The sequence below is a fragment of the Micromonas commoda genome, chromosome 13, assembly GCF_000090985.2.
Source record: "Micromonas commoda chromosome 13, complete sequence".
Taxonomy (NCBI): domain Eukaryota; kingdom Viridiplantae; phylum Chlorophyta; class Mamiellophyceae; order Mamiellales; family Mamiellaceae; genus Micromonas; species Micromonas commoda.
The window spans coordinates 413,624-440,615 of record NC_013050.1 but is presented as its reverse complement, the minus strand read 5'-3'; the positions used below and the strand labels follow the sequence as shown (position 1 = coordinate 440,615).

The window sequence follows — 26,992 nt, the reverse complement described above, 5'->3', positions numbered from 1 at the left end:
CGTTACCCCCATCCCGGAAGCCCGGGCGCGTCCTCGTCCTTGATGAGCTCGTCCGTGAAATTCGCGGTGTTCTCGTCCTCGTCGTCGTCCTTCTTGGTCCCCCCGCCGCCCTCCTTGAGGTGCGTCTCCCACATGTTCATCCCCGCGAGATTAAAACCCATCAAGTCGCGAAGCTCCTTCGCTCGCTTCCTCAGCAGCGGCCTCAGCCTCAGCAGCACCGCGCGAGCCCTGTGCGTGGCGCCCAGCTGAACGTAGTGTAAGCGGACGATGAGCGACGCGAGCCTGCACGTGAGCTCCGTCTTCTCGCCAGCTTCGAGCCAGCCGCCCAGGTAATCCAAAAGAGTCAACGCGGATGAAAATGGAAGCGCCAGCACAGCCTGCTCCAGATCCGCGGCGCGAACCTTCTCGATCGCAGACAACGCGTACCGCTCGGGGCTCTGACCCATGAGCAAGGGATTGGGAGGAAGGCCGCTGGGATACGAGGGATTGTATCCGTACGCGGATAAGGATGCGCTGTTGACCACGACCGCGTCGGCGGCGTCATCGTCGTCGTCGTCCTCAGCCCCCTCCTCGTCGTCCTCCTCCTCGTCGGAGAATTCATCGAGCGCCTTCTTCAGCTCCTCCTCGTCCTCCTGGTCGTCGCCGTTCTCGACCGCCTCATCGTCCTCGTTCGCGTCTTTGTTGCGTCCGTTGGTGCGGACGTAATCGTCGATTCGTTTGCGCTCGTGCCCGGCGACGTCGAGAGCGTCGACAATTTGATCCGCGGCGGTGAGCGTCTCGAGTGTCTTTCGCCCCGCCATGCCAGCCTCCGCCCCCGCGGGCGCGACGCCGCCGTTGGCGCTCGCATTTTCCCTCGCGGCGGCGGCGATCCTGTCGTCGTCGCCGTCGTCTTCCGCGCCGCCCTCCTCCAGAAGGGATTCCAGACGCTTCTCTTTTTCTTCATCCACGAAGAAGGGTTCGTCCGTTCGTTCCCACACGCGAATCGCGCGATCGTGACCGCCGGTGACGGCGAACTCGCCGCGCGTCGACAGCGCGACGCACCACGCCGACGCGTGGTGGCCCTGCAGCGTGAGCAACGGCTCGAACTTATCGGCGTCCCAGTACTTGACGAGGCGGTCCTTTCCGGTGCTGAAAAGGTAGTGGGTCTTTGGCACAAACGCAATCGACGTGACGCTGTCCTCGTGGGCAAACACCGACCTGTGACAGTCGCCGAAATCGAGACCCCAGATCCGAATGTTCTTGTCCGCACCGCCCGACGCCAGAAGCTGCGAGTCCGACGACACGTCGTGGCAGAGCGCGGGTAACCGGTGGCCGTAGAGCGAGAGGAAAAACTTGAGCGAGTCCACGAAGAAAACCTTGAGGGTGTTGTCCAGCAGCGACACCGAGAGGAGCTTCCCGTCGGGGGTGACCTTCACGGAGAGAACGTCCTCCGCCATCTGCAGCGTCTTCACGTGCGCGATGCCCAGCTCGCGTCGGCCCTCGCCGCCCTCGTCCTCGTCGTCCTCGACGTCCACGAGTCGCCACTCAAAAAACTTAACCGTCTTGTCCGCGCTCGCGGTGACAAAGCCGGATCCGTCGGGAAGCAGAGCCACGCCCCACACGGCGCCGGCGTGCGCGTCCCGCATGCCCGACAGTTGCACGCCAGCCTGCGTGTCCACAATCTCCAGCGCGCCGGATTTTGTTCCGACGACGGCGTGCCTACCGCCGGGGGCGAAAGCGGCGCAGAGCCCGTACCCGCCGTCCACCGATCGAAGGCACGCGCCGTCCTCGGGATTCCAAACCTTGACGCCCTTGTTCGAGCACGTCAGCAGGGTGCCGTCGTCCGGGGACAGGGCGAGCGCGCGAACGTCGGCGCGGTGGCCTTGCGCGTCGATGGTGCGAATCTTAGTGGGTTCCTCGGCCACCACCCCGTCGGCGTCTTGACCGATTTCCCATTCCTCGAACGCGTTGTTATCGAGGAGCACGGCGACGACCGCGCGGATGCCCGGACGTCTTCGCTGCCTCGGCGCCCACGCGAAGCCCCGGGTCTTGGCTTTCGGGCGGACCACCGTCGCGAGCTCGAGCTCGTCCGCCGCGGTGAGCCCCTCGCCTTCGGCGTCCTTGTCCCAAGCCGTCTCCGTCTGATCTTCCTCGGCGTTTCGTTCCTTGGCGCGAAGCTTCTCCTTCTCGCGCCGGCGCTTCTGCTTGCGCTTGAGCCGCTTCGCCTTCTCCGACGCGGAGCGCACGCGCCACACCTCGATCGCGCGCCCCACGGTCTGCACGCCGAGCAGACCGCCGCCGGCTCTGTCGAACCTCACGTGGGACACCCGCGACTTGTCCGATCGCGGCACGTGCCCGACGGGGGTCAACAGGTTCGAAGCGTCCGCGATGGAGGCAGCCTTCTGCGCCTGCGTCATGGGAACCCTGGCGCCGTTCTCGTCCGCCCTCGCCGTCTTCTTCGTCCGCGTCTCGTCGTCGTCGGATACATCGGAGGAGCCGTCGCCGAACTCTTCCTCTCCGTCGTCGTACCCGCGGTTGACGGCGAAGAGGTGGAGCCTGTCGTCGGAGGTTCCCACCGCGAGCCGCCTGCCGGTCGGGTCCACGTCCATGCTCCAGCACTCCGCGCCGAGCGCCGCGACGGTCTGCGCGCAGTGCTGGGTGTCCAGATCCCACACCTTCACCGTGGCGTCCTTGCTGCAGGTCACCAGCCGGACGCCCGAGGATCCGGTGGATGGCGCACCGCCGCCGGCGGTGGCGTCCGCCTCGGCGAAGACGGCGTCCGTGACCTGATCCTTGTGTCCGCGCAGGCGGCACAGACCCGTCTCCGCGACGACGTCCCATACCACCACGTTGGTGTCCTTGCCTCCCGACACCAGCATCGAGCCGCTCGCGTTGAACCGCAGCGCGGTCACCTCCGAGCGGTGCCCCTTGAGGAGCACGTCGGTGGATGCGTCGTCCAGGGACCAGAGTCGGATGGTGCCGTCGGAGTGACCGGCCGCGACGAGGTCGCTACCCTCCGCACGGGCGATGCGCGTCACCGCGGGCAACGCGCCGGACTCGCGCGGCGGAGGGAGGAGGCTCTTGGCCTCGACACCGCGACGCACGTCCCACACGGCGAGGCGCTCCAGCGCCGCCGTCACCAGATGCTTGCCGGTGTCGTCGTAGACCGGCGGCGCCTCGGGGGAGGCGACGACGCCGAAGGCACGCGCCTGCTCGTAGCGCAGGTACGCCTTGACCATGGCGAGTGGACCCGCCGGGTTCGCTCACTCGGCCCGTAGCCCTCGCGCCGCGACTTGTGGTGCCGCCGCCGACGCATCTGGGTTTTTCTGCGAAGAAAAAGGTGCACTCGTGATGATGTAACTGAAACGCGTAGTGACATTCCTAATTCCTGTACAATAGTTAAAGCGCGTTGAATACACGTACGAAAACGGTTAATATTTATAATTAACCCTTAAGTTACCAAAAATCCTTGGCGCGAACCCTGTTGGCGTTCTTGCCCCCCGACGGCGTCTTCGAGCCCTTCTTGTGCGTCCCGCCGCCGCCCATGTTGGTCTTCTTCGCCCCCAACGCCGGCGCGCTGTTCGGAGTCCCGTACCCAGCCTTGGCGGCGTGGATCGGTCGGAGCAGACCCTTCGCAGGGGACGACGAGAGGAGGCTCTTGAGATCGTCCCCTCGCACGGGGTTGGGCGGCCCCGTCGGCGTGTGACGCGTGTTCCCCTTCATGTTCCACTGGACCCGCTTGCCGGGGCTCGGGGACACCACCATGCCCTTGACCGCGGACGCGATCGAGCCGAGGATGCCCGGGGAGGCGAGCTTATCGCCGCCGCCGACCGTCTTGACGACCGAGTGCGGCGACGTGTACTTTTCCTTGGCGCCCTTGCCCACCGCTCGCTGCGCGAGAAACGACGCTCCGCTCATGTGCACCGCACCGGGCGGGGTCTTGGCGCCGACCGCCGCGGCCCATCGCTCGGCTTTGCGGACGGCTTTGCGCTCCGCCGCGGCGGTCGCGGCGGCGACGGCAGCCTCGGTTCTGGACTCTTCGTCGTCTTCGTCCTCGTCGGTGCTCTCCGACTCGGATCCCTCGTCGTCGTCCTCCTCCTCCTCCTCGTCCTCGTCCTCGGAGTTGTCCTGGTCGGAGTCGTCGAACGAGTCCTCCATCGACTCGTCGTCCTCTTCCGACTCTTCTTCATCGTCCCCTTCCTCCATCTCCATCTCCTCACCCTCCTCCTCGGACTCCTCCTCGGACTCCTCCTCTTCGTCCTCGTCGGACTCCTCGTCGGAGTCCGAGTCGGAGTCGTCCTGGGCGGTGTGGAAGCTCTCCTCGCCGTTCATCTCCTCTTCGGACACCTCCTCTTCGTCCTCTTCCTCGTCGTCTTCATCCTCCTCTTCATCGTCGTCGTCGTCGTCTTCTTCTTCGTCTTCCACCACCTCCTCCTCCTCTTCTTCCTCCTCCTCCTCCTCCTCGGGCTCGGGCGAGGGCTCCTTCTTGCGCTTCTTCTTCTCCTTCTTCGTCAAAAAAGCCTCCTCCTCCTCGCCGTCGCCGCCCTCAGCCGCGGCGGCCCGCTTGGAAGCCTTCCTGAACCAGATGTGAAGCTCGTAGAGCGACTCGCGCTGCAGGTCGCCGGTGCCCTCGTCCGCGCCGACGTCGATGAACGTCCGGGCCATCCGCTTCATCGTCGCCGCGTCCAGTCGAACGTGCACGGCATCCGCGGCATCCTCCACCGACTCGGGATCGGAAAACGCGGCCCCCCCGTCGGCACCCTCCAACACTCGCTCGAAAACCTGGTGCAGCACTCGCTTGTGCAGAGTCTTGTGCGGCTCCAGCTGCAGCAGCTGCGCCCACGGTTTGAGCAGGGCGTCGGTGGCGTGCGGGGGCACGGGGCGCGGCACGGGCACCCTCGGGCCTTTCCTCTTCTCACCCTTCTTTCGCCTGAAAACCGTGCGCAGGGCTCCGCCGTTGGCCTCGTTCTCCTTATCCGGGTCGCAGCCGACGTCCACCTCGTCCTTACCGGCGGCGACGTTACGCAGCTCCGTGACGAACACCTCCGCGAGATGCAGACGCAGGCCCACGTCGACGACGCCCTGGTCGCCTCGGCCCGTAGGGATGAGCGCTGACCGCACGAACATCTCGCCGACGTCGCCCACGACGCCCTCGGCCCAGTCTCGGTCCGCGCAGTAACGGAACACGTGGGATGTGAACCGGCGCACCAGACGGAGGTACTTGTCCATGCGGTGGCGGTCGATGCCGACCCACTCGCGCCTCGACGTGATGAAGAACACCCCGGCGTACATCAGCGCCACTCGGTGCTTGAGCTTGTGGATCAAGCCGCCGATCTCCTCGGCGAGTTCCTCCTGGACGTCCCACCCGTCGGCGTGCCACATGGCGTAGAAGAGCCCCTTCCAGATCTTCTTCATGTCGAGCATGTCGACGTCGGACCGCGCGCCGAGCCACTTGCCGAGCGCGCGGAAGGTGGCGTCTCGGACGTCCTTCTCGCCGTGCGCGAGCTGGCGCGCGAACGGGTTTTTACCGCCGCCCGCATCCTCCGGCGTCTTCGGCTTGTACGGCTCGCCCTTCTTCTTGTTCAGGAGGATGGGCGGGAGCGGCGCGAACTTATTGCCGACGCCCGCCATGTTCCGCTCCTGCTGAACGTGCGATTTGACCTTGAGCTTCACCATGGCTGCCGTCCGTCAGGGTACGGGCGCGCGAGTTGGAACTTTCTGTTCGCGACGCGAGTCGACGAACGGGACGCGGCGGGCGCTCGAGGGGAGGATAGCGGCGATGGCTTCCTCTCAAGGCTCGCGGGTGCGTGCGATGATGATGCGCGAGGTGCGAGATGCGGCACCGTCGCGGGGGACAATACGCTCGAGGCGTGCCGCCGCGTCGCGAAGTGGAAAGCGACCGCCGCCAGATTGACTCTCCTTTTGCCGCCGCCGCGCCGCGGGCGCCGCGCCGCGAAAAAAAACATTTCGTAATTGGTGTTAAGACACACGAGATTGTGGTTAGAGAATAAGAGTTTTATCAGAATTGTTGTATGAATATCCTACATAAAAATGTCGACATCGAATGGGATTTGCGAGAGGATAAAGTTCGCAGATCGACGTGTCTTGCCCACAAGAGGCACGCGCGCTCCAGCAGGTACGCGCCATGTCCGTCGTCGCCTTCACCTCCGCCGCGACGCGCGCGGGACTTACGTCCCCCCGCGGCGCCACCCCGACCCGCGCCCGATCCCTCGATCGCCGCGGCCACCAGGCGAAGCCTCCCGTCCCGACGTCGCAGGATCGCGGACGACGTCGATCCGTCGTCGCCAACGGCAAGAAGGGGCTGTTCGACGAGATGCTCGACGTCATGGAGGGCGGCCCAAAGCTCCGCAAGTGGTACGGCCAGGATTCCAGCGTGGGCGCTCCCGGGGAGGAACGCGTCGGCGACGGCGGCGTCTCCGCCGTCGCCGAACCCACCCCGGACGAGGAGGAGGAGCTCCGCGAGTGGGACAAGAAGCCCCGCAAGGGAACGCTCGTGACCGGCGCGGAGACGGCGCTGGGAGAGGCGATCATCATGCAGCTCATCGTCGCGAAGCAGCCGGTGGTGGCGCTGGGCATCTCCCCGGAAGCTGCAGCCGCGCGATACGGCCCGTACGTCGTCGCCGTCGAGGACCCGGGCTCGGCGGCGAACGCGTTGCGGAGGGGTTGCCGAGCCGTCATCTGCTGCGGGGACGCCGGCGTCGTCCCGGCCGCGGTGGTCGCCGACGGGAAGGTGAAGCACGCGGTGCTGGTATCGTCGGCGGCATCTTCGGGCGGCCTTCTCGGCGGCATCTTCGGCGGCGACGACGGTCAAAGGGCGGATCCGGCGCGGGAAAACGCGTTTCGAAGCATCGCGAGTGCGACAGTGCCCGTGACCATCGCGAGACCCGCGAGGATCAGGGCGGGCATGGGGGGCAAGCCGATCGTGTTCGGGCAGAAGGGCCCGGGCGGCGGCGAGGTGAGTTTGGAGGACGCCGCGGAGGTTTGCGTGCGGTGCCTCGGCGCGCCGCCCAAGCCCGGCGAGGTTTTGGAGTTTGACTTTGCAAACGGGCCGGGCGCGGCGGGGCAGAAGAGGGACTGGAAGGGGCTCTTCGGGAGCCTCGACGCGAACTAGGCAGGTGGTCGGCCGGTCGGCGTCGTTTTAATTCTTTCATCGCTCGCGTTTCGCCGCGTCCGTCGCCGCCGCCCCGCCAAAACTCCTCCTTTGCGAAAAGCAACCTGACGGGGGAATGGATCTCCGAGGACCGTTGATTTTCACGCAGAGTCCAGCGCGCCGTTCCTCACCATGGGCGCCGTGCTGGTGGAGGAGGACACCTCCCTCAGGCTCCGCGGATCCTCCGCGTCGGGCACGGGGTTCGAGGCGCGGTGCCCGATCAACCTCCCGGACGCGGGGAGGGCGCTTCCGCCGCTGGATGCGCTGGACGCCGCGGTGGAGAAAACCCCCGCCGCTCTCCCCGCCAAGCTCCGAGGGTACGCGCTGGCGCTGCTCACCGGCAGCGCGCTCCCGCCCGCGCCGCCCGTCCCCGACGGTGCGACCGCGCCGCTCGCGTGGCACCGCCATCAGCCCAGGCTCGCCACCGTGGACGGCACCGGGCGCGTGCTGATCCACGCCGATCCCGCGAGCGGCGCCACCGATCCCCCCGCAGTGCTGCGCCACTCCCTGCACGCGGGCGCGCGCGCGGTGGCCTGGCGACCCAAGGCCGGCTCGACGCTCGCGGTCGCCGGCGCGCACGGCGTGTGCGTCTGGGCGCACGAGCCCGGCGCCGCATCTTCCGTCGCGACCCGCGCATCGTCCACCACGGGAAAATCCCACGCCGCGACGAACAACCGCATCGGCGGCGCCCCCGAGTGGCGACTGACCCATCTCAAGGACGACGCCGACGCGTCGCGCGCGTCGAGGACCGACGTCGACCCTTACGCGTCCCCCGCGGTCACCGGCGTCGGCCGCGTCGTCTCCGCGCTCGCCGCCGTCGTGCCCGCGCCGGGCCCCGGCGGATGGGGCCTACCCCGCGAACTTTTCGACGAGAGACCCAAGGCCGCCGAGGGCGACTTCGCCGGCGGGCGCCCGTACGACTGCGTGTGCTGGTCCCCGTGCGGCAGGCTGCTCGCGGCGGGGTCCGCGGACAGAAGAGCGGTGGCCGTGTGGGAGGTTGGCACGGGCGCGAGGACGTCCATCGCGTCGGGAGTGGCCGGCACGTCGACGCTCCTGTGGTCCCCGTGCGGCCGGTACCTCTTCGCCGCGCACCCGGCGGGCGGGTTCACGCTGTGGGAAACCGAGGGGTGGACCGCGGCGAGGTGGGGGACGGGAAACGGCGCGGTGAGCGCGGCGGCGTGGGGACCCGAACCGCCGCCGGATGACCCCTTAAACGTCTTAGACGGCGGCGAGGACGATAAAGAGGGCGCGACGCTGCTCGTCACCACGCGCGGCGGCCGGGGTCAGGTGTCGGCGGTGCACCTGCCGAGGCGCGGTCCCGCGCTCGCCGCGCAGCTCCTGCCGGTGGAGCTGCCGCAGCTCTCCGGGGAGGACGGCGCGGAGGTTAACCTGGACGTCGTCGGCATGTCGTGGGACCCGTCCGGCCGCAGACTCGCCGTCGTACTCGACGGTTCGTCGAACGGCGACGGCGGCGACGGTGGAACAAACGTCGGCGCGCACAGGGGTGGACGCGTGGCGCTGTACGCCGTGCGCACGCGTCCGGTGGTGACGGCGTCGCTGCTCGGGTACGTCGAGGCGGACGGGGTTGGGTCGGTCGCGGGCGGCGCGGGGGGACCCGCGAGGACGGTGGCGATGTCGGGGCCGGGCGGCGGCGGCGGCGACGTCGAGGCGGCTGCGACGCTGGCCATCGGTTGGGAGGGCGGCGGCGTCTCCGTCGTGCCGCTCTACTTCCCGAGGCGATGAGACGGGACGACGCGAATCGTAGCTAATGTCCGGTGACTCACAGTGACGCTAACGCGCTAAAACGATCTTCACTCAAAGCGCCATGTTCCCCAACCTCACCAGCTGCTGCGGCCTCGACGGCGCCCTGCACAGCGGGCACTCCGGCTTCTGCGCGCACCAGCTCGCCACGCAGTCCCAGCAGAACACGTGCCCGCACGGCGTGGCGGTGGCTGCTTCGTGCGGCGACAGACACAGCGCGCACTTTTTGCCCTCGCCGCCGCCGCCCACCACCGCCGCTGCGTCTCCACCTCCGCCAATCTCATCGCCGTCGGGGCCGCGCACCACGAACCCCCCGCCCGACGCCACCCCCGCGCCATCCCCCCGCGCGCCGCCCGCGTCCTTTTTGGCCATCGCCGACGCCGCCGCGCCAATCGCCGTCGCCGCTAACCTCGCGGCGAGAAAAGCGCCCAACAAGCCGTACGCCGGTCTGCCCTCGGGCCCGACGTGACCGGCGAACACGTACCGCACCCCCGCGACGCGTTTCGTGACCTGGTAGTGGTGCCCCCGGGCGTAGAACGCCGCGAGGTGCAGCCTGGTGAGGAAACCCCGCGTTGGGTCGGTGAGCTCGGCGCCGCCAGCTGTGCCAGCTGTGTCGGTCGACCCCACAGCTGGCGGCGGATGGAACAGCGCCAGCGCGGCGTCGTCCGCGGCTCTCGCGAGTTTCGCCGCCGCCTTGCCCAGGACCGCGCGGAGCCTGTGCGCATCCCACAGGGCGTCTGTGTTGAACGCGTTTTGAACCGTGTTGAACATTGTTGAAGGTGCGTCGTCTTCTCCTCCGTCGCTCGACGCGTTCCTCCCTCCCGAACGGGCGTCACCGTTTTCTCGCCTTCTTCGCTCGTACGCTTCGTCCCTTTCGCGTTCGCGTCGAGTCGATATCCGCCTCGCGTGCACCCTCGCGCGCTCCATGAGCGGCGGGGTGAGCGCCTCAAGGAGCACGAGGAGCCACCGGCGCGCGGCGCCCGGGAACGCTCCGTCGGATGTGCACTGAAACAGGTCCGTGTATTCCTCGCCGAGCGTCTGCCATCCGCAACCGGTGGTGAGGCCGTGGTACCAGAGCGTGGCGAGCACGCCGACGTGCTGCTGGTGCCTGACCACCGTCCGGGCGTTGAAACAGCGCCGAGCGGTGTCCAGCATCGCGTCGCGCAGCATCTGCGCGTGTGTAAGGGGCGAGGAACGCCAAGGTGAGTCGGGCGCGCGTTGTTGGATCCTAGGGCGGGGCGGGGCGGGGCGAGGGCGCGACGGGGACCGAGGGACGACGAGAGCGCGTTGGGCTCACCCGAACGTAGACCTCATCCTTTTGGACGGCGCGAATCATGTCCGGCTGCGCCGCCGCGGGGAACCCGCTCATGGCGCCGCGCCGTGCACCCCGACACTGTCGACCCGGCACCCGGCCGAATCTCGATGACTGGACCTCACGCTCTCGAAGCTTCCCTCGGAACCTCACGGAGGGTTTCCACGCCACTGGCCGCCGCGCACGCGACGCGCGGGTATGGGCGACTCGGGCGCCGCCGACGCCGCCGCGTCACGCGCGGAGAGCGGCTCCACCGCGTCGTCCCGCGCCGAGGTCGAGCGCGCGCGATGGAACCCGCGGCTGGGCGACGACACCGCGCCTCTCGTCGGAGAGTGGAAGTACCCTCTCGACAAGCCGCACGGCCCCGTGATGTGCACGTCCCGGCGCGTGCGCACCGGCGGGCATCCCGGCGTCGATAAGCAGATCATGCGCGAGGGGTCCGCGGCGGAGCGAACGCCGAAAGACGGCGACACGTGCTTCGTCCACTACGACATGTGGCAGCTCAACGCGTCGGGGGAGGAGGTGTGGAGCACCCGTCGCGAGTCCGAACCTCACCAGATCGTCGTCGGTAAGGCGATACCAGCGAGCGACGGCAAGCGCCGACACCACCCGGCGCTGTACGAGTGCGTCCGCGCGATGGTTCCCGGCGAGCGCGCGCTGTTCAGGGTCCCGCCCGAGCTGTGCTACGGCGAGGCTGGTAACTTCTCCTTCCCGGCTGTGCCCCCGAGTTGCTGGATGCTGGTCGACGTCGAGCTCATCGGCGCCAAGCGAGGCGAGACGATGGAGCGAGCGGACATGCTGTACGAGGAGCGCATCGAGCGGGTCAAGTCGCACAGGACCAAGGGGAACGAACTGTTCCGGGGCGGCGACGTCGCGTCCGCGGCGAGGGAGTACGAGATGTCCCTCAGCTTTCTCACCGACGACATGATGATGCAGCTCTTCGGCGCCTACCTCGACGAGGCGGAGGGCGAGAAACTCCCGGCGCACCTGAACCTCTGCGCGTGTTACCTCAAGATGGAGCGACACCACGACGCGGTTGACCAGGCGGGCAGGGCGCTGGGCGTCGACCCGACCAACGCCAAGGCTTTTTATCGAAGGGGTAAGGCGCGGAGGGCGCTGGGCCAGGACGAAGCCGCGAGGGCCGACTTGTTAAAGGCGCTCGGGTTCTCCGAAGGGGCGTCCGACCCGGCGATAGAACGCGAGCTCGCGTCTCTGGACGGCGAGGAGAGGCGTTCGAACCACGCGCGGCGCGGCGTGTGGCGCGGGTTGTTCGACCCGAACGACGACACGGGCGTCGACGCGGACGGAGCGAAGAAGCGGCTCGACGACGTCGACGAGGCTGGCAAAAAACCAAAAAAAGGGGACGAAGCGGGGGGACGCGGCAAACGGTTCTTCGGCCGGTTGCTCGAACGGCTCGGGTTCGTGTCGGACGTGCTGACCAGTGACCGAGGGACGCACACGTGAAAGCGGAGGTTGGATAGCGCCGCGAACGAGGGTTATGAGCAAGCGTCGTGAGAAAAGTTGCCGGGTCGCGTCGCTTCCGATCAGCCCTCGTCGCCCTCGTACCCCCGGGGCGACGCGGGTGCCATGCGTCTCTCCTCCGGGAACCTCGCGCGCGTCATCGCCGCGTACGTCCACTCCGCCGCCCATATCAGCAGGTTATACCATATCACGACGCCGAGCAGGATCATGCGCGACGTAGATGTGGAATGCGCCGAGGTCGCGTCGCGATCCTCGTCGTCGTTGTTTGGCATGCGCCGGCTCTCACCCGTCAAAGGCGGCGGCGTCGGGGCGGTTTGCACCACCGGCGAGGGCGGCGTTTCTCGACCGAGGCGGCGAGAAGGCGTCCGTCGCTCACCACAGGCCGTTGATGGGTTCGTTGATGCCCGAGCAGTTGCCGCCTCCGTCGTACGTGGTTCGGTACTCCCAGCCGGGTCCCTCGAGGTCTCCAGGAGGACGAAGCGGCGCGAACGACTCCTTGTGGCAGAGGATCCTCGGCTTGCTCCTCGAGGAATTCGGCGGGGCCGTCGGGTCACCCTCGACGTGCCTCTCCCTCGGGGCTTCGTACGTTGGGTTGGCCTTGTGGACGGGGACGCAGTCCTTGTTCGCGTGCCTCGACAGGTACCAGTTTTTGTTGTAGGTGCGCTCCTCCTCGGACAGGTCCCGGCCGTTGAGAATCTCCCACTGCTCCTTCAGCCACTCCGGGTACGGTTCGTCGCGCGGCGGGCGATCGAGCGCTCCGGAGGAGGGGTCGCCGCAGAGGGGGCAGGTCTGCGTGCCGGCGTCGACGTACTCCATGTGTACGCGCGAGTGAAAGTGACCGCTGACGCGAACGAGAAGAAGTGACGGGCGATTTCCTGTCGATATCATTGTCTACGAAGGTGCTTGTAAAACCTAAGCGTCGTTCCTCTCCTTTCCCGTCGGGCCTGTCCACGTCCAGCCCGTCCGCGGGAGTGCCGGCGTGGGCAGCAAGTTGCCATCGGGGTCGTCCTCGTCGAAGAACCACTGCTCAGACGGCAGGTCGCTCCTCTGGACCAGGCTGTCGTCCTCCTTGCTGTGAGGTTGGATCAGGAAACTGTCGCAGACGTCGATGTTCGGGCCGCCGCCCCACAAGTTCGCCTCCCTCTCCCTCGCCTCGGCGACGCGAGTCAGTCCCAGGCGCTCAGCCTCGTAGAACATCTCGGCGTACACGTCCTGCATCTCCACCTCGTTGTCCCCCGGATGGTCCGACGGGATCTCGCCCGCCACCTTTGCGTTCTGAAAGTCCGCCTCGAGCAGCTCGGCGTGGTCTCTGATCAGGTCGCGTCGACGGCCGAGCGTGTGCGAATAGAACTGCTCTCGCTCGCACAAAGGGATGAACTCGCCGTCGGGATCCCACTTGGCGCGGTCCGCGGGGAGCGCGATGTTCGCGCCGCCCATGCGGTGACTGGTCGGCGGCTCGGTGGAGAAGTGAGCGATGACGAGACGAGCCTCCTCAAAAACGGCGAAGCCTCGACGCGCGTCGCGTCGGGAAGTCCGGCGGTCGCGAGCGTTTTCCGTCGGGTCGGCCGTTTCTCGCCTCGACACCTCGCCTCGATACGCGCGCCACACCTCTCGTCGCCTCATGGCCCCGCGAGGCCCGTCCTCGATCTCCCCTCGCGCCCCGCCCAAGAATGGCGCCGAGGCTCTCGTCCGCGCCCTGCACGAGGGCGGCGTGGACGTGTGCTTCGCGAACCCCGGCACGACGGAGATGTGGCTCGTGGGCGCGCTGGACTCCCTCGGCCCCGACGCGATTCGACCGGTGCTCGGCCTCCACGAGACGGTCGTGAGCGGCGCCGCGGACGGGTACGCGAGGATGGCGCGCAAGCCCGCGTGCACCCTCCTGCACCTCGGCCCGGGGCTCGCCAACGCCCTCGCCAACCTCCACAACGCGCGTCGCGCCAACTCCCCAGTTCTCGTCATCGTCGGCGACCAGTCCACCTGGCACCACGGAGCCGACTCGTTGCTCGAGACGGACATCGAGTCCCTCGCGTCGACCGTGAGCTCGTGGGTTCGAACATCCGACATCCCGGGCGCGATTCGCGCGGACGCCATCGACGCCCTCGAGGCGACGCGGCGGCGCGAGAGCAACGCCCCGGCGACGTCCAAGGGCCGCGTCGCGACCCTCGTCGTGCCGCACGATCGCGGCTGGGAAAAGCCCGACGGACCGGACGGCGCCTTCGTTGCGCTGAGCGAGGTCCTCACCGTCGAGGAGGCGGTCAGGGTGGGCGACCCGAAGCCGATAGACGCGAACAAAGTGCGGGGTTTCCTCGCGCAGTGCGCCGCCGCCGTCGTCGCGTGCTCGCCGGGGAAGTGCGCCTTCTACGCCGCGGGGGACGCGACGCTCGCCGACGACGGAGCCCTCGACGCGCTCGGGAAAGTCGCCGCGGTGACTGGAGCCCACGTCCTGTGCGAGAACGCCTTCGCGAGGGTCGACCGCGGCGGGACCCTCCCTCACCTCACGCGGCTGCCTTACTTTCCAAAAGACGCGGCGGCTGCGCTCGAGGCGTACGAGGTTGTGGTCACCTGCGACGCCAGGAGGCCCATCGCGATGTTCGGCTACGACGGCCAAGGCCCGTCGCACCTCCTTCGGCAAACCGACGACGACGTGTGGGAGATCGACTGCGGCGGGGACGTCGCCGGTAACGTCAAGGTCCTCCTCGAGGAGGTGGTGAAGATCGTCGGCGAGAACGTCGCGGACGCCAAGATCGCGGCCAAGGCGGCGCAGAGACCGCCGCCGCCGAAGATGCCCCTCGACGAAAAGCTCAACCCCGTCGCTTTGTGCGCCGTCGTCGCGTGCTCGCAACCGGCGAGATGCATCGTGGTCGACGAGTCGCTGACCAGCGGCGGGTCGTACTGGGACCAGAGCGCCGGGTGCCCCGAGTTTACCCACGTGACCCTGACGGGCGGGGCGATCGGATTCGGACCGCCCGCGTCCGTCGGCGCGGCGGTGGCGTGCCCCGATCGATGGGTCATCAACCTTCAGGCGGACGGCAGCGCAATGTACTCGACGCAGGCGCTGTGGACGCAGGCGAGGGAGTCGCTCAAGGTGATCACCGTCGTGTGCGCCAATCGCGCGTACCAGATTCTCAAGATCGAGATGGCCATGCAGCGCGTCGGCCCGTCCGGTCCCGTGGCGAAGAGTCTCACCGACTTGACGCAGCCGGCGATTGACTGGGTCAGCGTGGCGAAGGGTCACGGGGTCCCGGCTTCCACCGTCAACACGGTCCGCGAGCTGCGCGCGGCGCTCGAGGAGGCGTTCGCGAGGTCGGGACCGACGCTCATCGAGGCGAACCTCGCGGCTTGATACTGCTGCCGTTCTTTCGTATTACAGTTCTCTTTCCCTTCGGAACAAGAGCTCACGCGTCCCCGTAGTCGTCGCCTCCCACCCTCATCCCCCGCAGGCTCCCGCCCAGCGACCCGTGCGACACCTCCGCCTGCCTCGAGATGAACGCCCTGTCGCTCCGAACCGACTCGTCCGCGCGTCTCAGCCGCTCCGACATCTCCTGCGCCTCCTCGACGCACGACACGAGCTTGGCGGAAAACGACGAAGTCGAAAACGAGTCGCCGCTCGCGTCGTGGAAGCTCACCACCGCGTCCGCCTGCGAGACGGTGGCGCGAATCTCGTCGGTACCGATCATTCCCACGATCGTCCGCTCCGCCGCGGCGGCGCCGCCCGCCAAACCCGCCTTGCTCGCGATGTCGTGCAGGGAGAGGGTCAGATACGTCCTCGTCAGCCGCGCTACGTTTCCGACGGCGAGGCTCTTCACAGCCTTATTCACCAGGCTCTCCAAACCGTCCCTCGCCCAGACCCGGCGGTACTCGGCCGCCTTGGCCTCGAGTACATCCCCGTTCCTCGTCTTGTACGCGTCCGCCAGGGCGATGTACTCGGAGCACGCGCTCTTGAGGTTTCGCTGCACGACGCTCGCGGCGTGCCTCGGGAAGCGACTCAGTTCGTCCCTCGCGATGAGCGAACAGAGAACCAGTCGCTTGTAACACTCGACGACAATCTCGCTCACCGCGCTCGCGGGAGCTCGCACGGCGTGCTCCAACATGTCGCACGCCTCCTCGTACTTCCCGAGCGCGGCGTATATCTCCCCTCCGTGAAGGCAGTACCGCAGGTAGTCCGTCACGGCGACGCCGGTTGTTTTCGGGTCCACCTCGTACACCCTTCGGTTCAGCGTTTCGAGCGCCGCGTCCGGCATCTTCGCCTCGAGCGCCGCGCGGAACAGGCACGGGTGCTGCGGCGTGAGGTGGTCCGAGTTTGGCGCGGCGATCGTCACCGCTCGGAGCAGCGGCGCGATCGCCGACGCGGGCCTTCGCTTGGCGACGGCGACGGCGACGAGCTCGGCGCAGACGCGCGCAAACTTGGCGGGATCCCGCGTCGCGTGCGCGCGCGGGCACGACGCGCAGAGCGAAGACGCGAGCGCGACGAACCTGTCGCCGGCGGCGCCCCCGGCGTCGTCCCCGGTGAGGTGCAGCGCGCGAGGGCGTTCGACGCTCGTCATGTCGACGTCGCCCGATCGCGGGATCGCGCCGGCGGGCGGCGCGGGGGACGGCGCGGGGGACTGCGACGGGGGTTGGTCGGAGCCCTGCGAGCCGATTCCCGCGATGTCCATCTCTCCCGCGGGGTCGAGCTCGTGCATCGGCGCGTCTCGCGGCGGCGCGGGCCCCGCGACCGCGCAGAGCAGGTGGATCCACGCGAGCGCGTGCGCGTCGGGGCGGAGCGCGCCCGACTCGAGCGCCGCGAGGCACGCGTCGCCCCGCTCCGCGAGCCCGTCCTTGTTCGCGTCGAGGATCGTCTGGAGCTCCGCGAGGCCCGCATCGCTCGCGCAGAGCGTCTGCGCGTTGGTCACCAGCGCCCCGATGTCCGCCATATCGCCCGTCGCTCTGCGACGCCCCAGCGCCAGATCCGTCTGGTGCGTCAAAACTCGCGAGGTCACAGCCGTGGTCAACAACGCGGTCAAACCAGATCCGAACGGCACACACCTCGCGACGCGACCGGACGGGTGCACGCCCGCGGCGGACCGTTCGTCGGAGGCAACCCACCGGCGACGCACGTCGACATGAGCGTCGACGACCTCGTCGCGTTCGAGGAGCGCGCGGATGAGCTCGGTGCGTCCCCCGCCCCCCGCGTCCGCCCGCTCCCCTTTCGGTCGCTTTTCAAACGCCTCTCGCCCGTCGATCTTCCCTCGCGCGTTCGACCCGTCGCCCGTTCCCCACGCATCCGCCCTGACGATCCTCGCGTTCGCCCCCGCAGTGGCCAAATACGAGCACGCGGATGACAGGGGCCAGGCCGCGGCGGCGAGCGCGACGCGGGAGGAGCTGAAGGACCTCCTCCGCGCGGTGCTCGAGCGTTCGTCGAACCTGGAGGGACCCGATCGAAGCGCGTCGGAACGAGCCCGCGCGCTATACCTACGCGGGCCTCTGATCGAGTGCACCGCCGATCAGGGCGACGCGGACGGCGCCAAAGCCCTCGTGGGCGCCGAGGAGGCGCTCAAGAAGGCCGCCAAGCTCAATCCCACGCTCGAGGGAGCGTGGATCTGCCTCGGGCAGCTGCTGTGGAAGAAGGGCAACCTGGACGGAGCCAAGAACTGCTACGCCGCCGTCACGTCTCGCGCGCCGAACAAGAAGGCGTCGCAGTGCATGTCGATGCTCTGTCGCACCATCGCCAAGGCCAAGGCTGCGCCGGGGACGGACGAGCAGAAGGAGCACGTCGTCGAATCGCTCAAGCACGCCAAGGCTGCCATCAAGCTGGACGTCACCGACGGGTACAGCTGGTACCAGTGCGGCATGGCGTACATGACGCAGTTCTTCGCCGAGGGCGCCACGGACCCGAACAAACTATCGCAATCTCTGCAGTGCTTCGCCAGCGCGGAAAAAGGCGGGCCCGCGGGGGACGGGAGCCTCGAGAAGGGCGGCGTAGGCGACTGCCCCGACCTTCACTTCAATCGAGCCACCGTGCAGCGATACGTGGAGGAGTACGCCCCGGCGCTCGAGGGATTCAAGCGCGCGGCGCAGTTGGACCCGCTGCTGCCGTGGAAGGGCGAGGTGGACGCCATGCTGGCGGTGCTGACGAAGCTGGACGACGGGTGCGCGGGTCAGGGGCCGATGTTCAAACCCAAGCGGCTGCTGCCCATCCAAAAGACTTTAGCCGAGGCTCGAGCGTCGGCGGCGCCGGAGGAGTACCGCGGCGGGTCGCTCAAGGCGTTGGCGCCCGGGGTGAACAAGGGCGTCTGCGTGAACGTCCGCGCGGCGCTAGACGCCACCGCCGAGGATATGCTCAACCTGCACTACATCGTGGTCGACGGCGACGGGACTCTGGCGGCGCTCTCCGTGTACGGGCTGGAGGATGGCGCGGTTCGGCAGAGCTCGACGCTGACGCTGCTGGACCCGAACGTGAAGGACGTCGACGCGACGTGGGAGGGGCGACGGTTCAAGTTCAGGCTGGTGCGGGTGGATCTGCCGAAGCAGATACTCGTGGGGGGGACGATGCCGGTTGGCCTGGCGCGGCCGAGGCTTGCGAGCGTCAACTTGTAATTCACCGGCTAACATCACTAGCTAGTACGTCGCGAGCGGCGGGTCCGCGTCTGCGACGACGACGCCCGTCACGCGGCGTACTGCTCCTCGAGGTACTTGACGATGGCCGACGATTCGAACATGGCGACGCCCGTGTTGGGATCCTCGATGTACGGAGCCTGGAACGTGCCCCGCCTGTCCTTCAGCTCCTGCCGCTTGGGCGAGCCCCGCCCGACCGTCCGCATCAGGTGAGGCAGCTCCAGCTCCACGAGCTTCTCCCGCACGAGCTTGCAGAACGGAGACGCCTCGTACGAGTAGACGGTGATGGGCTTCGCGGGCATCTTCGCTGCCCGGTACCTGCTCCCCGCGCCCATCCTCGGCGCCAGCCCGAATCCCGCGGTGAGCACCGTGAGCGCTCCGGCCCTCAGCAGCGTCGGCACCTTCTCCTTGCCCGGGCCGTACTTGTCGTACAGGTAATCGATGATGTCGTCGGACTCGTACATGCTCACGCCGGTGTTGTCGTCGACCAAGTACGGGAACTGGGACTTGCCGCCGACGTTTTTGACGTACTCGCGAAACGTGGGTCTGCCCTGGGGGCACGGGTAAAACTCGACGTCCAGGTCGAGCCACACCACCGCCTCGCGCACCTTGCGACAGAACGGGCACCCCTCGAACTCGTACAGCTTGATCGGCGTGGCGGGCCTCGGGAACTTGGCGACGTCGGACGTCTCCTTGAGCCATCGGCCGCCGAGCTCGCCGAGGGTGTACGCTCCGGGGGGCGGCGATCCTTCAACGATGGTGGGCGTCCATCCCTCGCACAGCGCGCCGGAAACCGCGCGCGTGACGAAGGAGCCGGAGGCGGTGAGGACGTTGGCGAGCTCGCCGTCGGCGACGCCGAACTTCTGCGGCTGCGGTCCCTTGAGGGTGTACTCGATCTCGTCGGTGGGTGCCGCGGAGGCTGGCGCGGATCCGGCGGTTTGGGCGGCGGCGGCGGCGGCGGGCTCGGACTCGGCGGTGGGCGGGGAAGGCGCGGCGGCCTTCACGGCGGAGGTGTTGATGGTCCTGAGCGCGCGGGATACCCGCTCGTCGCCCGCGGCGGCCGCCGCTCGGGGCGCGGCGGGCATCTTGGACGCGGTGCCCACCTTGGAACGCGCGAAGGAGATCTTGGCTCCGGCGAAGAGGGCCCCGCGCGCGCGGAGCGCGGACATGGCGATGGTGGACATGCTGAGATGGACGGAACGAAGTCGAGGTCGACGGTGGTGCGCTCCGATGCGGCTCTCCGGAGGCGAGGCGCGCTTGCTCGAGTGGCCTCGAAACGTCATCGGCAAGAAACTTCGAAGAAACGCGTGGCGCAACCTCAGCTCTGCTGGGCCAAGTTTGCAAATTCTGTCACAATCTCCATACGGGAGAAATACGTGTTATGAAGTGTGCGCCAAGGTTGTAACTATGTGTCTATTGGCAAAGTATCCATTTATTACGGTTAACACTCTCATAACCCAGGTGACTGACTCCAAGGGGTAAGAAAAACGCTCGACGGGACCGAACTTTCTTTGACCACAGTGCGCCGCGGCGATGCCGCCAAAGAAGAAGGCAGCGGCCAAGAAGGGCAAGGCTGCCGCAAAGCCCGCGTACCTGACCGACGAGGAGCACTGCGCGCCGTTCGGTCTCTTCGCCAACGACATCGTGACGACACCGCTGGGCATCTCGTGCACGGTGCTCGGCGTCAAATACGCCGGCTCGGTCGAAGACAGAGAGAACGCGCGCGTGTGGGTGAGATACCCGAACGGTCGCGAGGCGCCGATCGAGAACCCGGCGGAATACGTCTTTGGTAACGGATACGTACGTGGGAGCGGGAACGAGATACTCCGGAGGGAGGCGGCTAGGGTGGCGGAGGAGGCGCGAAAGATCCTCGCGGCGAAGATCAAGGCTGACCGAGAAGCCGCGGCGAAGGAGGCGGCGATAAAGGCGGAGGAGGCGGCGAAGGAGGCGAAGAAGAAGGCAAAGGCGGAGGCGAAGCGGCTGAAGGAAGAGGCGGAGGCTGCCGCGGAGGCGGAGGCTGCAGCCGCGGGGGGATGACTCAGCCACCGGTCGAGTGAAAACGCGGCACTGTATTATCGTCGCGCTCGATACGGCGACTCCGGTTCCAATCCAATGCGTTATTACAACCCCTCGCTCTCGCGCGTCTCGAGTCGCCGCTCATCAGAGCCCCGAGTCCTCCGGCAGCCCCAGCGCGAGGTTCATGTTCTGCACCGCCGCGCCCGAAGCGCCCTTCCCGAGGTTGTCGAGCCTCGCGCATAGCCAAACCTGGCCCTGCTCGTCGCTGGCAAAGACGCTGAGCTCGAGCTTGTTGGTGTCGTTGAGCGAGTCCGGCCTGAGGAACGCGCCCCGCTCCAGGTCATCCGTCTTGTTCAGCGGGCGGACGCTGACGAACTTGCTGCCGGCGTACCTCTCCTCGAGGCACTTCTGGATGGCCTCGCCGCTCCTGCCGGTTTCGTGAAGCTGGTCGTAGTGGATGGGGACGGACACGACCATGCCCTGCTCGAAGGAGCCGACGGACGGGCAGAAGATGGGCTTGCGTCCCAGCGCGCTGTACTCTGCCATCTCCGGCAGGTGCTTGTGCTTGAGGTTAAAGCCTGTCGGGGAGATGGACGGGGAGAGGGGTCAGTCGCCGTTCCGAAGTTTGGCTATTGGTTTCGTTTGGATTCAGAGACGAGACCGCCGGGAAGGCGGGGACGTGTCGGCGACGCTCACCGTACGCGCCCCACGGCTCGGCTTCGCCCGATTGATAGATGGCCATGAGCTGCTTCCCGCCGCCGCTGTATCCGCTCACGGCGTGCACCACGAGGCCGGTTCCCTCGGGCAGATACCCGGCATCCACCAGCGGCCGGGTCAGCGCGATCATGCCGGTGGGGTAGCACCCCGGGTTGGCGATGCGCTTGGAGCTGGCCACCTTTTTTTTCTGCTCGGAGTTGAGCTCGGGGAAGCCGTACGCCCAGCCTTCCGCGACCCTGTGCGCGGTGGAGGCGTCGATGATGACGGTGTCTGGATCGGTGCACATAGCGACCGCCTCGATCGCCGCGTCGTCGGGGAGGCAGAGGATGGCGGCGTCCGCGGCGTTGAGAAACTCGGCGCGCTTGGCGGGATCCTTGCGATCGTCGCCGGTGAGAGAGATGATCTCTATATCGTCGCGGCCGGCGAGCCTGTCGCGGACCTGGAGGCCGGTGGTGCCCGCCTCTCCGTCGATAAAGACCTTCTTCTTGGCGCCGCTCGCATCGACGCGGTTGACGCGGGACCTGGTCGATGTCGGGGTCCTCCTGCGCGACTCGAGTCGCGCGCGGGACGCGCCCAGGACCGAGGATGCGCTGAGGGCGAATGCGGACATGACGAACTCGCGGGTCTCGATCGACGGGTGCCGATCGGTGTGAGGGGCGCCCCCTTTCAGCAACACGTTTTCCGCTTTCTGTTAGCACTATCCAGTCCGGCGCTCACTTTTGCGGGCGAGGAGCGCACATGGCGACCGCCGCCGCGTCCCTCGCGGGCGTAGCCCCGAGACTGCGCTCGCATCGGCCGAGGAACGCCCGGTGCTCCGCGCGTGCGTCCACGAGCACGTCCGTGGATACCGGAGGGATGGTCACGAGGGATGAGATAGCGGCGGCCGCGAAGAAACGGGGCCTGGCGATGGAGACAACGACGTTCGGCCCGTTCTTCAAGATCACCGCGCGGCGGCTGTCCACGCGCGCGGGCGAGGAGGGCCGGCCGGGGACGGAGGATGCCGACGTCATCGGCGAGCACGACGGTTTCATCGCGCCGCCCCCGTTCGGGATCCTGCACATGGACTCCATGCGTATATACAACTCCAGGGTGAGGGGCGACGACGAGAAGTCCACGATGCGGAGCACGTTCGGGCTGTCCATCCTCCTCGGCGCGACGTCCGGCCTCATGGCGCACGAGGCCGGGTGCCGCAAGGTGGAGCTGCTGAGCATCGACGACGGCAACGAGTACGCGCCGAAGCTGGTCAAGTACTACGGGCGGCTCGGGTTCAAGGCGGTCAAGGAGGTGGGAGACAACGGGTTCTTCGAGGACCTGCCCCACCTCCTCGTGTGGGGCGGCGTCGGCACCAGGATGGACGGGGACCTCCAGCAGCTGCTGAGCAAGTGGGGCGGCATCGTCCGCAAGCAGGCGGCGGCGCGGTAGGTGAGGTACTCTCGCTCGGGCGCGGCGCGTGGCTAATACATCGCATCTTATTACATCCCGGATCGTCACCAAGCGGACCACCAGTGCTTCCCTCCGAGCTCGCCGGTGCCCTGACCGCCGTCGTTCACCGCCATCGGATCCCCGCCCAGCTGGTTGTACGCGTCCACCGCGCTCCCGAACCCCTCCGCCCTCCACGATTCCTCCAGAGACTCCGCGAGCGTGCGCTGCGGCGGGCACGTCGCCAGCTGCAGGTGCAAATCGCCGACCAAATCGCCAAAGGAGACGCGGTTAAATTCCGTGCCCAACACGTCAGCCTCCTCCTGCGTCCTCGTGGCGCTCATGAAGTGGCACGCCTTGGCGTACCTGCACATGTCGTCGTCCGGGTCGTCGTGGGACGAGAACTCGACGTTCAGGCCGGTGAGCTTGGCGGCTTCGTACATCTTGGCAAACGCGTACCCGTTTTTCCGGAGAACGTCGTCGTTGACGGCGTAGACAGCCTCGCCGTCGACGCTCTTCAACACCTGGAACGGGTGATCCTTGTATATGTCGTCGTCCGGGTCCGGCATCCCAAAGTGTAACACCGCGGAGATCTCGATCTTCCGAATGTCCGGCCGACGCGACACGTACGCGCGCATGCGATCGATGGCGCTGTCGATGGACGTGGAGGACTTTTGCGCGTCGTTGACGTAGTCACCCGCTCGCATGTGCAGGAGCAGCGTGTCAGCCTCGGGCGCGGCGCACTCCATCTTGCTCACCGCGTCTTTCACGAAGTTGTAGTTGTACTTGGCCTCCTCGCGCTCGTCCACGCCCCACCGGATGCCTCCATCCGCGCCCTTCGGCTTCTGCGCCAACATGCGGTGCAAAATCGTGCCGATAAACTCCGGCCGCATGAGGATCGAGTGGCTCGTGAGCTTGTAGTTGTCCCCCCGCAGCGACACCACGTCGTTCATGCGGTACTCGCTGTCGAACATGTTGACCCACACGCAGTACTGGCAGTTGTCCACGTCCACGACGCAGTCGTCGCGGAGTCTCGACGTCGTCCATTGCGAGTACGCCTCCTCGGGGGACGCGCACGGCGAGAAGCGAAGGAGCTTCTGCTTCTTCGGGTTCGGGGACACGTAGGTCCACGCGTTGGGACCGTGCGTAGCCTTGACTGCGCCCACCTGCTGGGGCGCGGGGAGCCAGCCGGAGTCGGAGTCCGCCGCGGCCGCCGCCGGCGTCGCCTCCTCCGTCGTCGGGGATTGGAACCAATCGCCGTCGGATCTGCCGTCGGATTCGGCAGCCTCGTCGGACGCCCCGCCCTCGGCCGCGCCCGCGCCCTGCTCGCCGCCCTCGGGGACGTTCTTCCACGGCGTCGGGTCTTTCACCCCGTCGTTCCACGCCGCCAACGGATCCGTCTCATCCTCCGAGTCCGCCGCCGTCGTCGCGACGGGCTGGGACTCGGGCGCGGCGTCGTCCCACGCGCGCGCCGCGCTCCCGGGGTCGGAAACCTCCGACCCGCCAATGCCCCCGTCCAGGACGTCGCCGTCGAACTCCTCGACGAAGTCGAGGTCCACGTCCTCGCGCGAGTCGTACTCGTCTCCGAGCTTCGACGCCGCCCACGATCGCTCGCCGCGGACGCTCGCCATCGCCACGCAACCGAACAGCACGAGCGTCGCGGCGACGGACAACACCGCGGCTCGCTGAAACATGCCGCGAGATTGCCTCTTCTGGCGCTCGACGCGCGGATCCGGCGAGGATCCAGCCTCGAGGTCCGCCCCGGCGTTCGGGCGATCGCCCAGTAAGGGCGCGCTCTCCGTCGGAACCGATGTGCCCATCGCCCTCCGTCAGCCGCGCCCTCTCTCGCCGCGCGCGCCAATGCCGACCACCTCCGTTTTCGGCCCGAGTTTTGGCGCTCGGACTGTGTAACACCTCGATCGAAGGGTCCGTATGACGTTCAGTCTGGAACGTGGAAACTTTAGGTTAGAGTTCTCTTTATGGGCCTGTCGAAACATTTATGACTCTATGGGCCGTTCCGTGCGGCGTCGGCGGAGCACACCCGACGCCTCGCTCGGGGATGGGTTGCGCGTGCAGCAAGGGCGCGTACGCCACCGCGTACGAGGACGTCGCCGGCTCGAAGAAAATCGCGCTCGAGTCGCCCGGTCGCCTCGGGTGCAGGTTCGCGGGCGTCAAGTTTCCCCACGCCGGCGTGGAGAACAGCGGCAAACACAGGGGAAGCGGCAAGCTCGTGCTCGTGGACGACGCGCTGCACTTCTGGCTCAGGTGCAGCGACGTTTACTTCTCCGTGGCGCTGAGGGATTGCGTCAAGGTTGAGCTCAAGGACGCGTGGGGCGGGGTGAGGGTGCAGGCGACCGGCAAGGAGCGCGACAGGACCGCCATCCTTGTCGTAACGTTCAAGTCGGAAGGGGGGAAATCGCTTAATCAGGCGGGGTTCGTCGTGCTCCCGGCGCAGAAACAGGCGTGGCTGACGAAGACGCGCCAGGCGGCGCTCGACGCGGGCGGGTTCAGCATCGTCGAGGGTCGCGCCCGACCTCGGGTGTAGGAGACCGCGCGTACCACCAAGCGCGTGAGTCCAACTACTTGTACTCGTAAAGCTAGCTATAGTAGGAAACTAACAAGGCGGCCGCTCACTTTCCTAGGCAACGCGCGAGGAGGGAGTCCGGCAACGGCTCGTCGCGGCCGCCGTGGCCCGCCATAGACCACAGCGGCGCTCGAATCCTACGCCGCGTGCGCTGCGTCGCGTCCAAACCCGCGTCTAACTCGCTCCCGCCGTCGTCGTCGTCGTATTCGTAATCGTCGTCGTCGCCTCGCCGCCGCCGCCCCGCGCGTATGGCGAACCGAATCGCCTTGGGCATCTCGACCGCGTCCGCCTCGGGCATCTCGACCGTTCCCCCGCCGCGCGCGCCTCTTCCCTCGTCCACCGCGCCGGAACCGCCCGCGTTGGTGGAGTCGGCGAGCGGCGGCTTAGAACGGCTCTGAGTCGGCGCGGCGTCGTTCGACGGCTTCGTCGCGGTGCGATGCTCCACGAGACGTCCCACGCGATCCGCGCCTTCCTCCCCCGACGGTGCGGGCATCCACCCGTAGTCCCCCGACGTCGCCATCACCCGCGCGTTTTCGGCGTCGGCCATCGACGCGGACATCGCGATGGCGAGCCTGAGCCAATCGTCGTCGTGCCTCTCCGCGTCAGTCATCCCGTCGCCCTCCACGCGCGTCCCCTTGGGCTCCCCGCGCGCCGTCGACGCCGCCGCGTCGCCGGCGTCGCCTCGGAGCTCCGCCTCTTCGGTCCAGGAACCGGCGACGGGCGACGGTCCGCGGCGATGGGCGGGTGGGCACCCTGAGCTGGGCACCCCGAGCTCTCGCGCGCCTCGTTCTTCGGTCCCCGTCGCGGCGTCGACGGGGGGCGCGAGATCGAGGCAGCCGTCCGCGTGCGCCTCCGCGTCGGGCAGCGTCCACGAGCTGAGGTCCAGCCCGCACACGGGGCACTTCATGACCCCTCGCCGCGCGCGGCCGAACGCGCCGACCGTTGTGAAAATGTGCGGGCGTGCCACGGTCCGTCTTCAGGGGCGAAATCCAAATTTGCGGTGGGGGAACGTCCTCACATCCCGAGAGCGCGACCGGGTGCCCGCCCTCGGCGACGACCCGTTCCTCTCCGACGCCGAAATGCGTGTGAAGTTCCGACACCCGAGGTCCCAGGACAGGTGCGCGCCACCCCGGGCCGCTCAATCCCGCCCGTCGCGTCCCCCCCCCCCCCCGGGCGCGGGAATCCCGTTGCCAAATGCATAGTTCCGTGACGCGCGCGCGACCACGACTCACCCGATCCCCGCATCCCCCGCGACCCGCAGCTACTGGTGGAGATGCGACCCGACCGCGACGTTCGCGGAGTGCAAGGCGGCCGCGGACAAGATCGTCTCCTCCAACTACCCCAACGAGCCCTACGACACCGACTGCTTCAAGCGCGACCACGACAAGTTGCTCTGGGACGGCAGGTACGGCGCCAGGCGCTACGGCGGCGACGTCTGGGACCCGGAGAAGGTCACCATCGGGCAGGTGTACAGGGAAGGAGACGAGATCGTGTGCGTCCAGCACCTGCACAAGCAGTGGCACGTGACGTGCAACGACCTGAGCGAGGCGAGGGACGCTCGTCGCAAGGCGCATCTCGCGAAGCTCGGGCAGGAGATGCGAGACGAGATTATCGCCCAAGCCGCGAAGCAGGTGGAGGACCCGGCGAACAAGTACTACCACGGGAAGCAAGGCGCTCTCGTCAAGGAGTCCACGGGACTCGAGGGGCTGGACCTCGGGTTCAGGGACAGGAGAGCGAGGGAGGCGAAGGCGGCTAAAAGTTCGACTAAAAGTTCGACGATGGGGGGAAGCGCAAAGTCGGCCGCCGCGGCCACGGCCAAGTCGAAGTCGGCAGGTTCCGCGGGCGTCGATGCCAAGGCGAAGACGATGTCGGCGACGGGAAAGTCCACGAAGTCGTCGGCGGCGACGAGCGGCGGGGCGAAAGCTGCGGCGTAGGACTGCCAAAACGAGTCAAATCC

General features: G+C 67.7%; 18 protein-coding genes across 18 annotated transcripts; 9 read left to right on the top strand and 9 right to left on the bottom strand.

Moving 5' to 3' along the window:
• Positions 1-136: 136 nt before the first annotated feature.
• On the bottom strand, positions 137-3,218 carry MICPUN_65501 (predicted protein; the record flags this gene model as incomplete). Its single annotated transcript, XM_002505442.1, has 3 exons — positions 137-569; positions 738-2,424; positions 2,488-3,218. Coding segments are annotated over 3 exons (2,851 nt in total), but the record flags the coding sequence as incomplete, so codon positions are not given.
• Positions 3,219-4,999: 1,781 nt separating this feature from the next.
• On the bottom strand, positions 5,000-5,610 carry MICPUN_87731 (predicted protein; the record flags this gene model as incomplete). The annotated part of the gene is made up of 1 exon (XM_002505441.1): positions 5,000-5,610. A coding segment is annotated over one exon (611 nt), but the record flags the coding sequence as incomplete, so codon positions are not given.
• Positions 5,611-6,124: 514 nt separating this feature from the next.
• Positions 6,125-7,111, top strand: MICPUN_63575 (predicted protein; the record flags this gene model as incomplete). Its single annotated transcript, XM_002505687.1, has 1 exon — positions 6,125-7,111. One exon carries the CDS (start codon positions 6,125-6,127, stop codon positions 7,109-7,111), a length of 987 nt encoding a protein of 328 aa, XP_002505733.1.
• Positions 7,112-7,282: 171 nt separating this feature from the next.
• Positions 7,283-8,893, top strand: MICPUN_63574 (predicted protein; the record flags this gene model as incomplete). Its single annotated transcript, XM_002505686.1, has 1 exon — positions 7,283-8,893. The coding sequence occupies one exon, from the start codon at positions 7,283-7,285 to the stop codon at positions 8,891-8,893; it is 1,611 nt and encodes a 536-aa protein (XP_002505732.1).
• Positions 8,894-8,965: 72 nt separating this feature from the next.
• PEX10 (peroxisomal protein importer family) lies at positions 8,966-10,280 on the bottom strand (the record flags this gene model as incomplete). The annotated part of the gene is made up of 2 exons (XM_002505440.1): positions 8,966-10,081; positions 10,209-10,280. The coding sequence occupies 2 exons, from the start codon at positions 10,278-10,280 to the stop codon at positions 8,966-8,968; spliced, it is 1,188 nt and encodes a 395-aa protein (XP_002505486.1).
• Positions 10,281-10,401: 121 nt separating this feature from the next.
• Positions 10,402-11,739, top strand: MICPUN_109364 (predicted protein). Its single transcript, XM_002505685.1, has one exon. The coding sequence runs from the start codon at positions 10,422-10,424 to the stop codon at positions 11,685-11,687; it is 1,266 nt and encodes a 421-aa protein (XP_002505731.1). The 5' UTR covers positions 10,402-10,421; the 3' UTR covers positions 11,688-11,739.
• A 338-nt stretch (positions 11,740-12,077) lies between these two features.
• On the bottom strand, positions 12,078-12,521 carry MICPUN_63571 (predicted protein; the record flags this gene model as incomplete). Its single annotated transcript, XM_002505439.1, has 1 exon — positions 12,078-12,521. The coding sequence occupies one exon, from the start codon at positions 12,519-12,521 to the stop codon at positions 12,078-12,080; it is 444 nt and encodes a 147-aa protein (XP_002505485.1).
• A 96-nt stretch (positions 12,522-12,617) lies between these two features.
• MICPUN_63570 (predicted protein) lies at positions 12,618-13,142 on the bottom strand (the record flags this gene model as incomplete). The annotated part of the gene is made up of 1 exon (XM_002505438.1): positions 12,618-13,142. One exon carries the CDS (start codon positions 13,140-13,142, stop codon positions 12,618-12,620), a length of 525 nt encoding a protein of 174 aa, XP_002505484.1.
• A 184-nt stretch (positions 13,143-13,326) lies between these two features.
• MICPUN_63569 (predicted protein) lies at positions 13,327-15,048 on the top strand (the record flags this gene model as incomplete). Its single annotated transcript, XM_002505684.1, has 1 exon — positions 13,327-15,048. The coding sequence occupies one exon, from the start codon at positions 13,327-13,329 to the stop codon at positions 15,046-15,048; it is 1,722 nt and encodes a 573-aa protein (XP_002505730.1).
• A 52-nt stretch (positions 15,049-15,100) lies between these two features.
• On the bottom strand, positions 15,101-16,618 carry MICPUN_63568 (predicted protein; the record flags this gene model as incomplete). The annotated part of the gene is made up of 1 exon (XM_002505437.1): positions 15,101-16,618. One exon carries the CDS (start codon positions 16,616-16,618, stop codon positions 15,101-15,103), a length of 1,518 nt encoding a protein of 505 aa, XP_002505483.1.
• A 109-nt stretch (positions 16,619-16,727) lies between these two features.
• Positions 16,728-19,354, top strand: MICPUN_92263 (predicted protein). The gene is made up of 2 exons (XM_002505683.1): positions 16,728-16,856; positions 17,002-19,354. Exons 1-2 carry the CDS (start codon positions 16,808-16,810, stop codon positions 18,279-18,281), a joined length of 1,329 nt encoding a protein of 442 aa, XP_002505729.1. The 5' UTR covers positions 16,728-16,807; the 3' UTR covers positions 18,282-19,354.
• Positions 19,355-19,529: 175 nt separating this feature from the next.
• Positions 19,530-20,336, top strand: MICPUN_63565 (predicted protein; the record flags this gene model as incomplete). The annotated part of the gene is made up of 2 exons (XM_002505682.1): positions 19,530-19,760; positions 19,821-20,336. 2 exons carry the CDS (start codon positions 19,530-19,532, stop codon positions 20,334-20,336), a joined length of 747 nt encoding a protein of 248 aa, XP_002505728.1.
• A 120-nt stretch (positions 20,337-20,456) lies between these two features.
• Positions 20,457-21,666, bottom strand: MICPUN_63564 (predicted protein). The gene is made up of 2 exons (XM_002505436.1): positions 21,012-21,666; positions 20,457-20,893 (listed from the first exon to the last, which is right to left on the bottom strand). Exons 1-2 carry the CDS (start codon positions 21,640-21,642, stop codon positions 20,460-20,462), a joined length of 1,065 nt encoding a protein of 354 aa, XP_002505482.1. The 5' UTR covers positions 21,643-21,666; the 3' UTR covers positions 20,457-20,459.
• A 253-nt stretch (positions 21,667-21,919) lies between these two features.
• On the top strand, positions 21,920-22,508 carry MICPUN_109362 (predicted protein). The gene has a single exon (XM_002505681.1). The coding sequence runs from the start codon at positions 21,939-21,941 to the stop codon at positions 22,452-22,454; it is 516 nt and encodes a 171-aa protein (XP_002505727.1). The 5' UTR covers positions 21,920-21,938; the 3' UTR covers positions 22,455-22,508.
• An 11-nt stretch (positions 22,509-22,519) lies between these two features.
• Positions 22,520-24,271, bottom strand: MICPUN_63562 (predicted protein; the record flags this gene model as incomplete). Its single annotated transcript, XM_002505435.1, has 1 exon — positions 22,520-24,271. One exon carries the CDS (start codon positions 24,269-24,271, stop codon positions 22,520-22,522), a length of 1,752 nt encoding a protein of 583 aa, XP_002505481.1.
• Positions 24,272-24,510: 239 nt separating this feature from the next.
• On the top strand, positions 24,511-24,996 carry MICPUN_63561 (predicted protein; the record flags this gene model as incomplete). Its single annotated transcript, XM_002505680.1, has 1 exon — positions 24,511-24,996. The coding sequence occupies one exon, from the start codon at positions 24,511-24,513 to the stop codon at positions 24,994-24,996; it is 486 nt and encodes a 161-aa protein (XP_002505726.1).
• Positions 24,997-25,081: 85 nt separating this feature from the next.
• Positions 25,082-25,942, bottom strand: MICPUN_63560 (predicted protein; the record flags this gene model as incomplete). Its single annotated transcript, XM_002505434.1, has 1 exon — positions 25,082-25,942. One exon carries the CDS (start codon positions 25,940-25,942, stop codon positions 25,082-25,084), a length of 861 nt encoding a protein of 286 aa, XP_002505480.1.
• A 172-nt stretch (positions 25,943-26,114) lies between these two features.
• On the top strand, positions 26,115-26,969 carry MICPUN_63559 (predicted protein; the record flags this gene model as incomplete). The annotated part of the gene is made up of 2 exons (XM_002505679.1): positions 26,115-26,152; positions 26,297-26,969. The coding sequence occupies 2 exons, from the start codon at positions 26,115-26,117 to the stop codon at positions 26,967-26,969; spliced, it is 711 nt and encodes a 236-aa protein (XP_002505725.1).
• Between the last annotated feature and the right edge of the window lie 23 nt (positions 26,970-26,992).

Excerpts from the sequence above, each read along its gene's own strand:
- MICPUN_109364 (XM_002505685.1), top strand. The coding sequence starts at position 10,422 with ATGGGCGACTCGGGCGCCGCCGACGCCGCCGCGTCACGCGCGGAGAGC.
- MICPUN_92263 (XM_002505683.1), top strand. The coding sequence starts at position 16,808 with ATGAGCGTCGACGACCTCGTCGCGTTCGAGGAGCGCGCGGATGAGCTC. Across the intron at positions 16,857-17,001 it reads GGAGCGCGCGGATGAGCTCG|TGGCCAAATACGAGCACGCG; the intron begins GTGCGTCCCCCG and ends TCGCCCCCGCAG.
- MICPUN_63564 (XM_002505436.1), bottom strand. The coding sequence starts at position 21,642 with ATGTCCGCATTCGCCCTCAGCGCATCCTCGGTCCTGGGCGCGTCCCGC. Across the intron at positions 20,894-21,011 it reads CGAGCCGTGGGGCGCGTACG|GCTTTAACCTCAAGCACAAG; the intron begins GTGAGCGTCGCC and ends TCTCCCCGACAG.
- MICPUN_109362 (XM_002505681.1), top strand. The coding sequence starts at position 21,939 with ATGGAGACAACGACGTTCGGCCCGTTCTTCAAGATCACCGCGCGGCGG.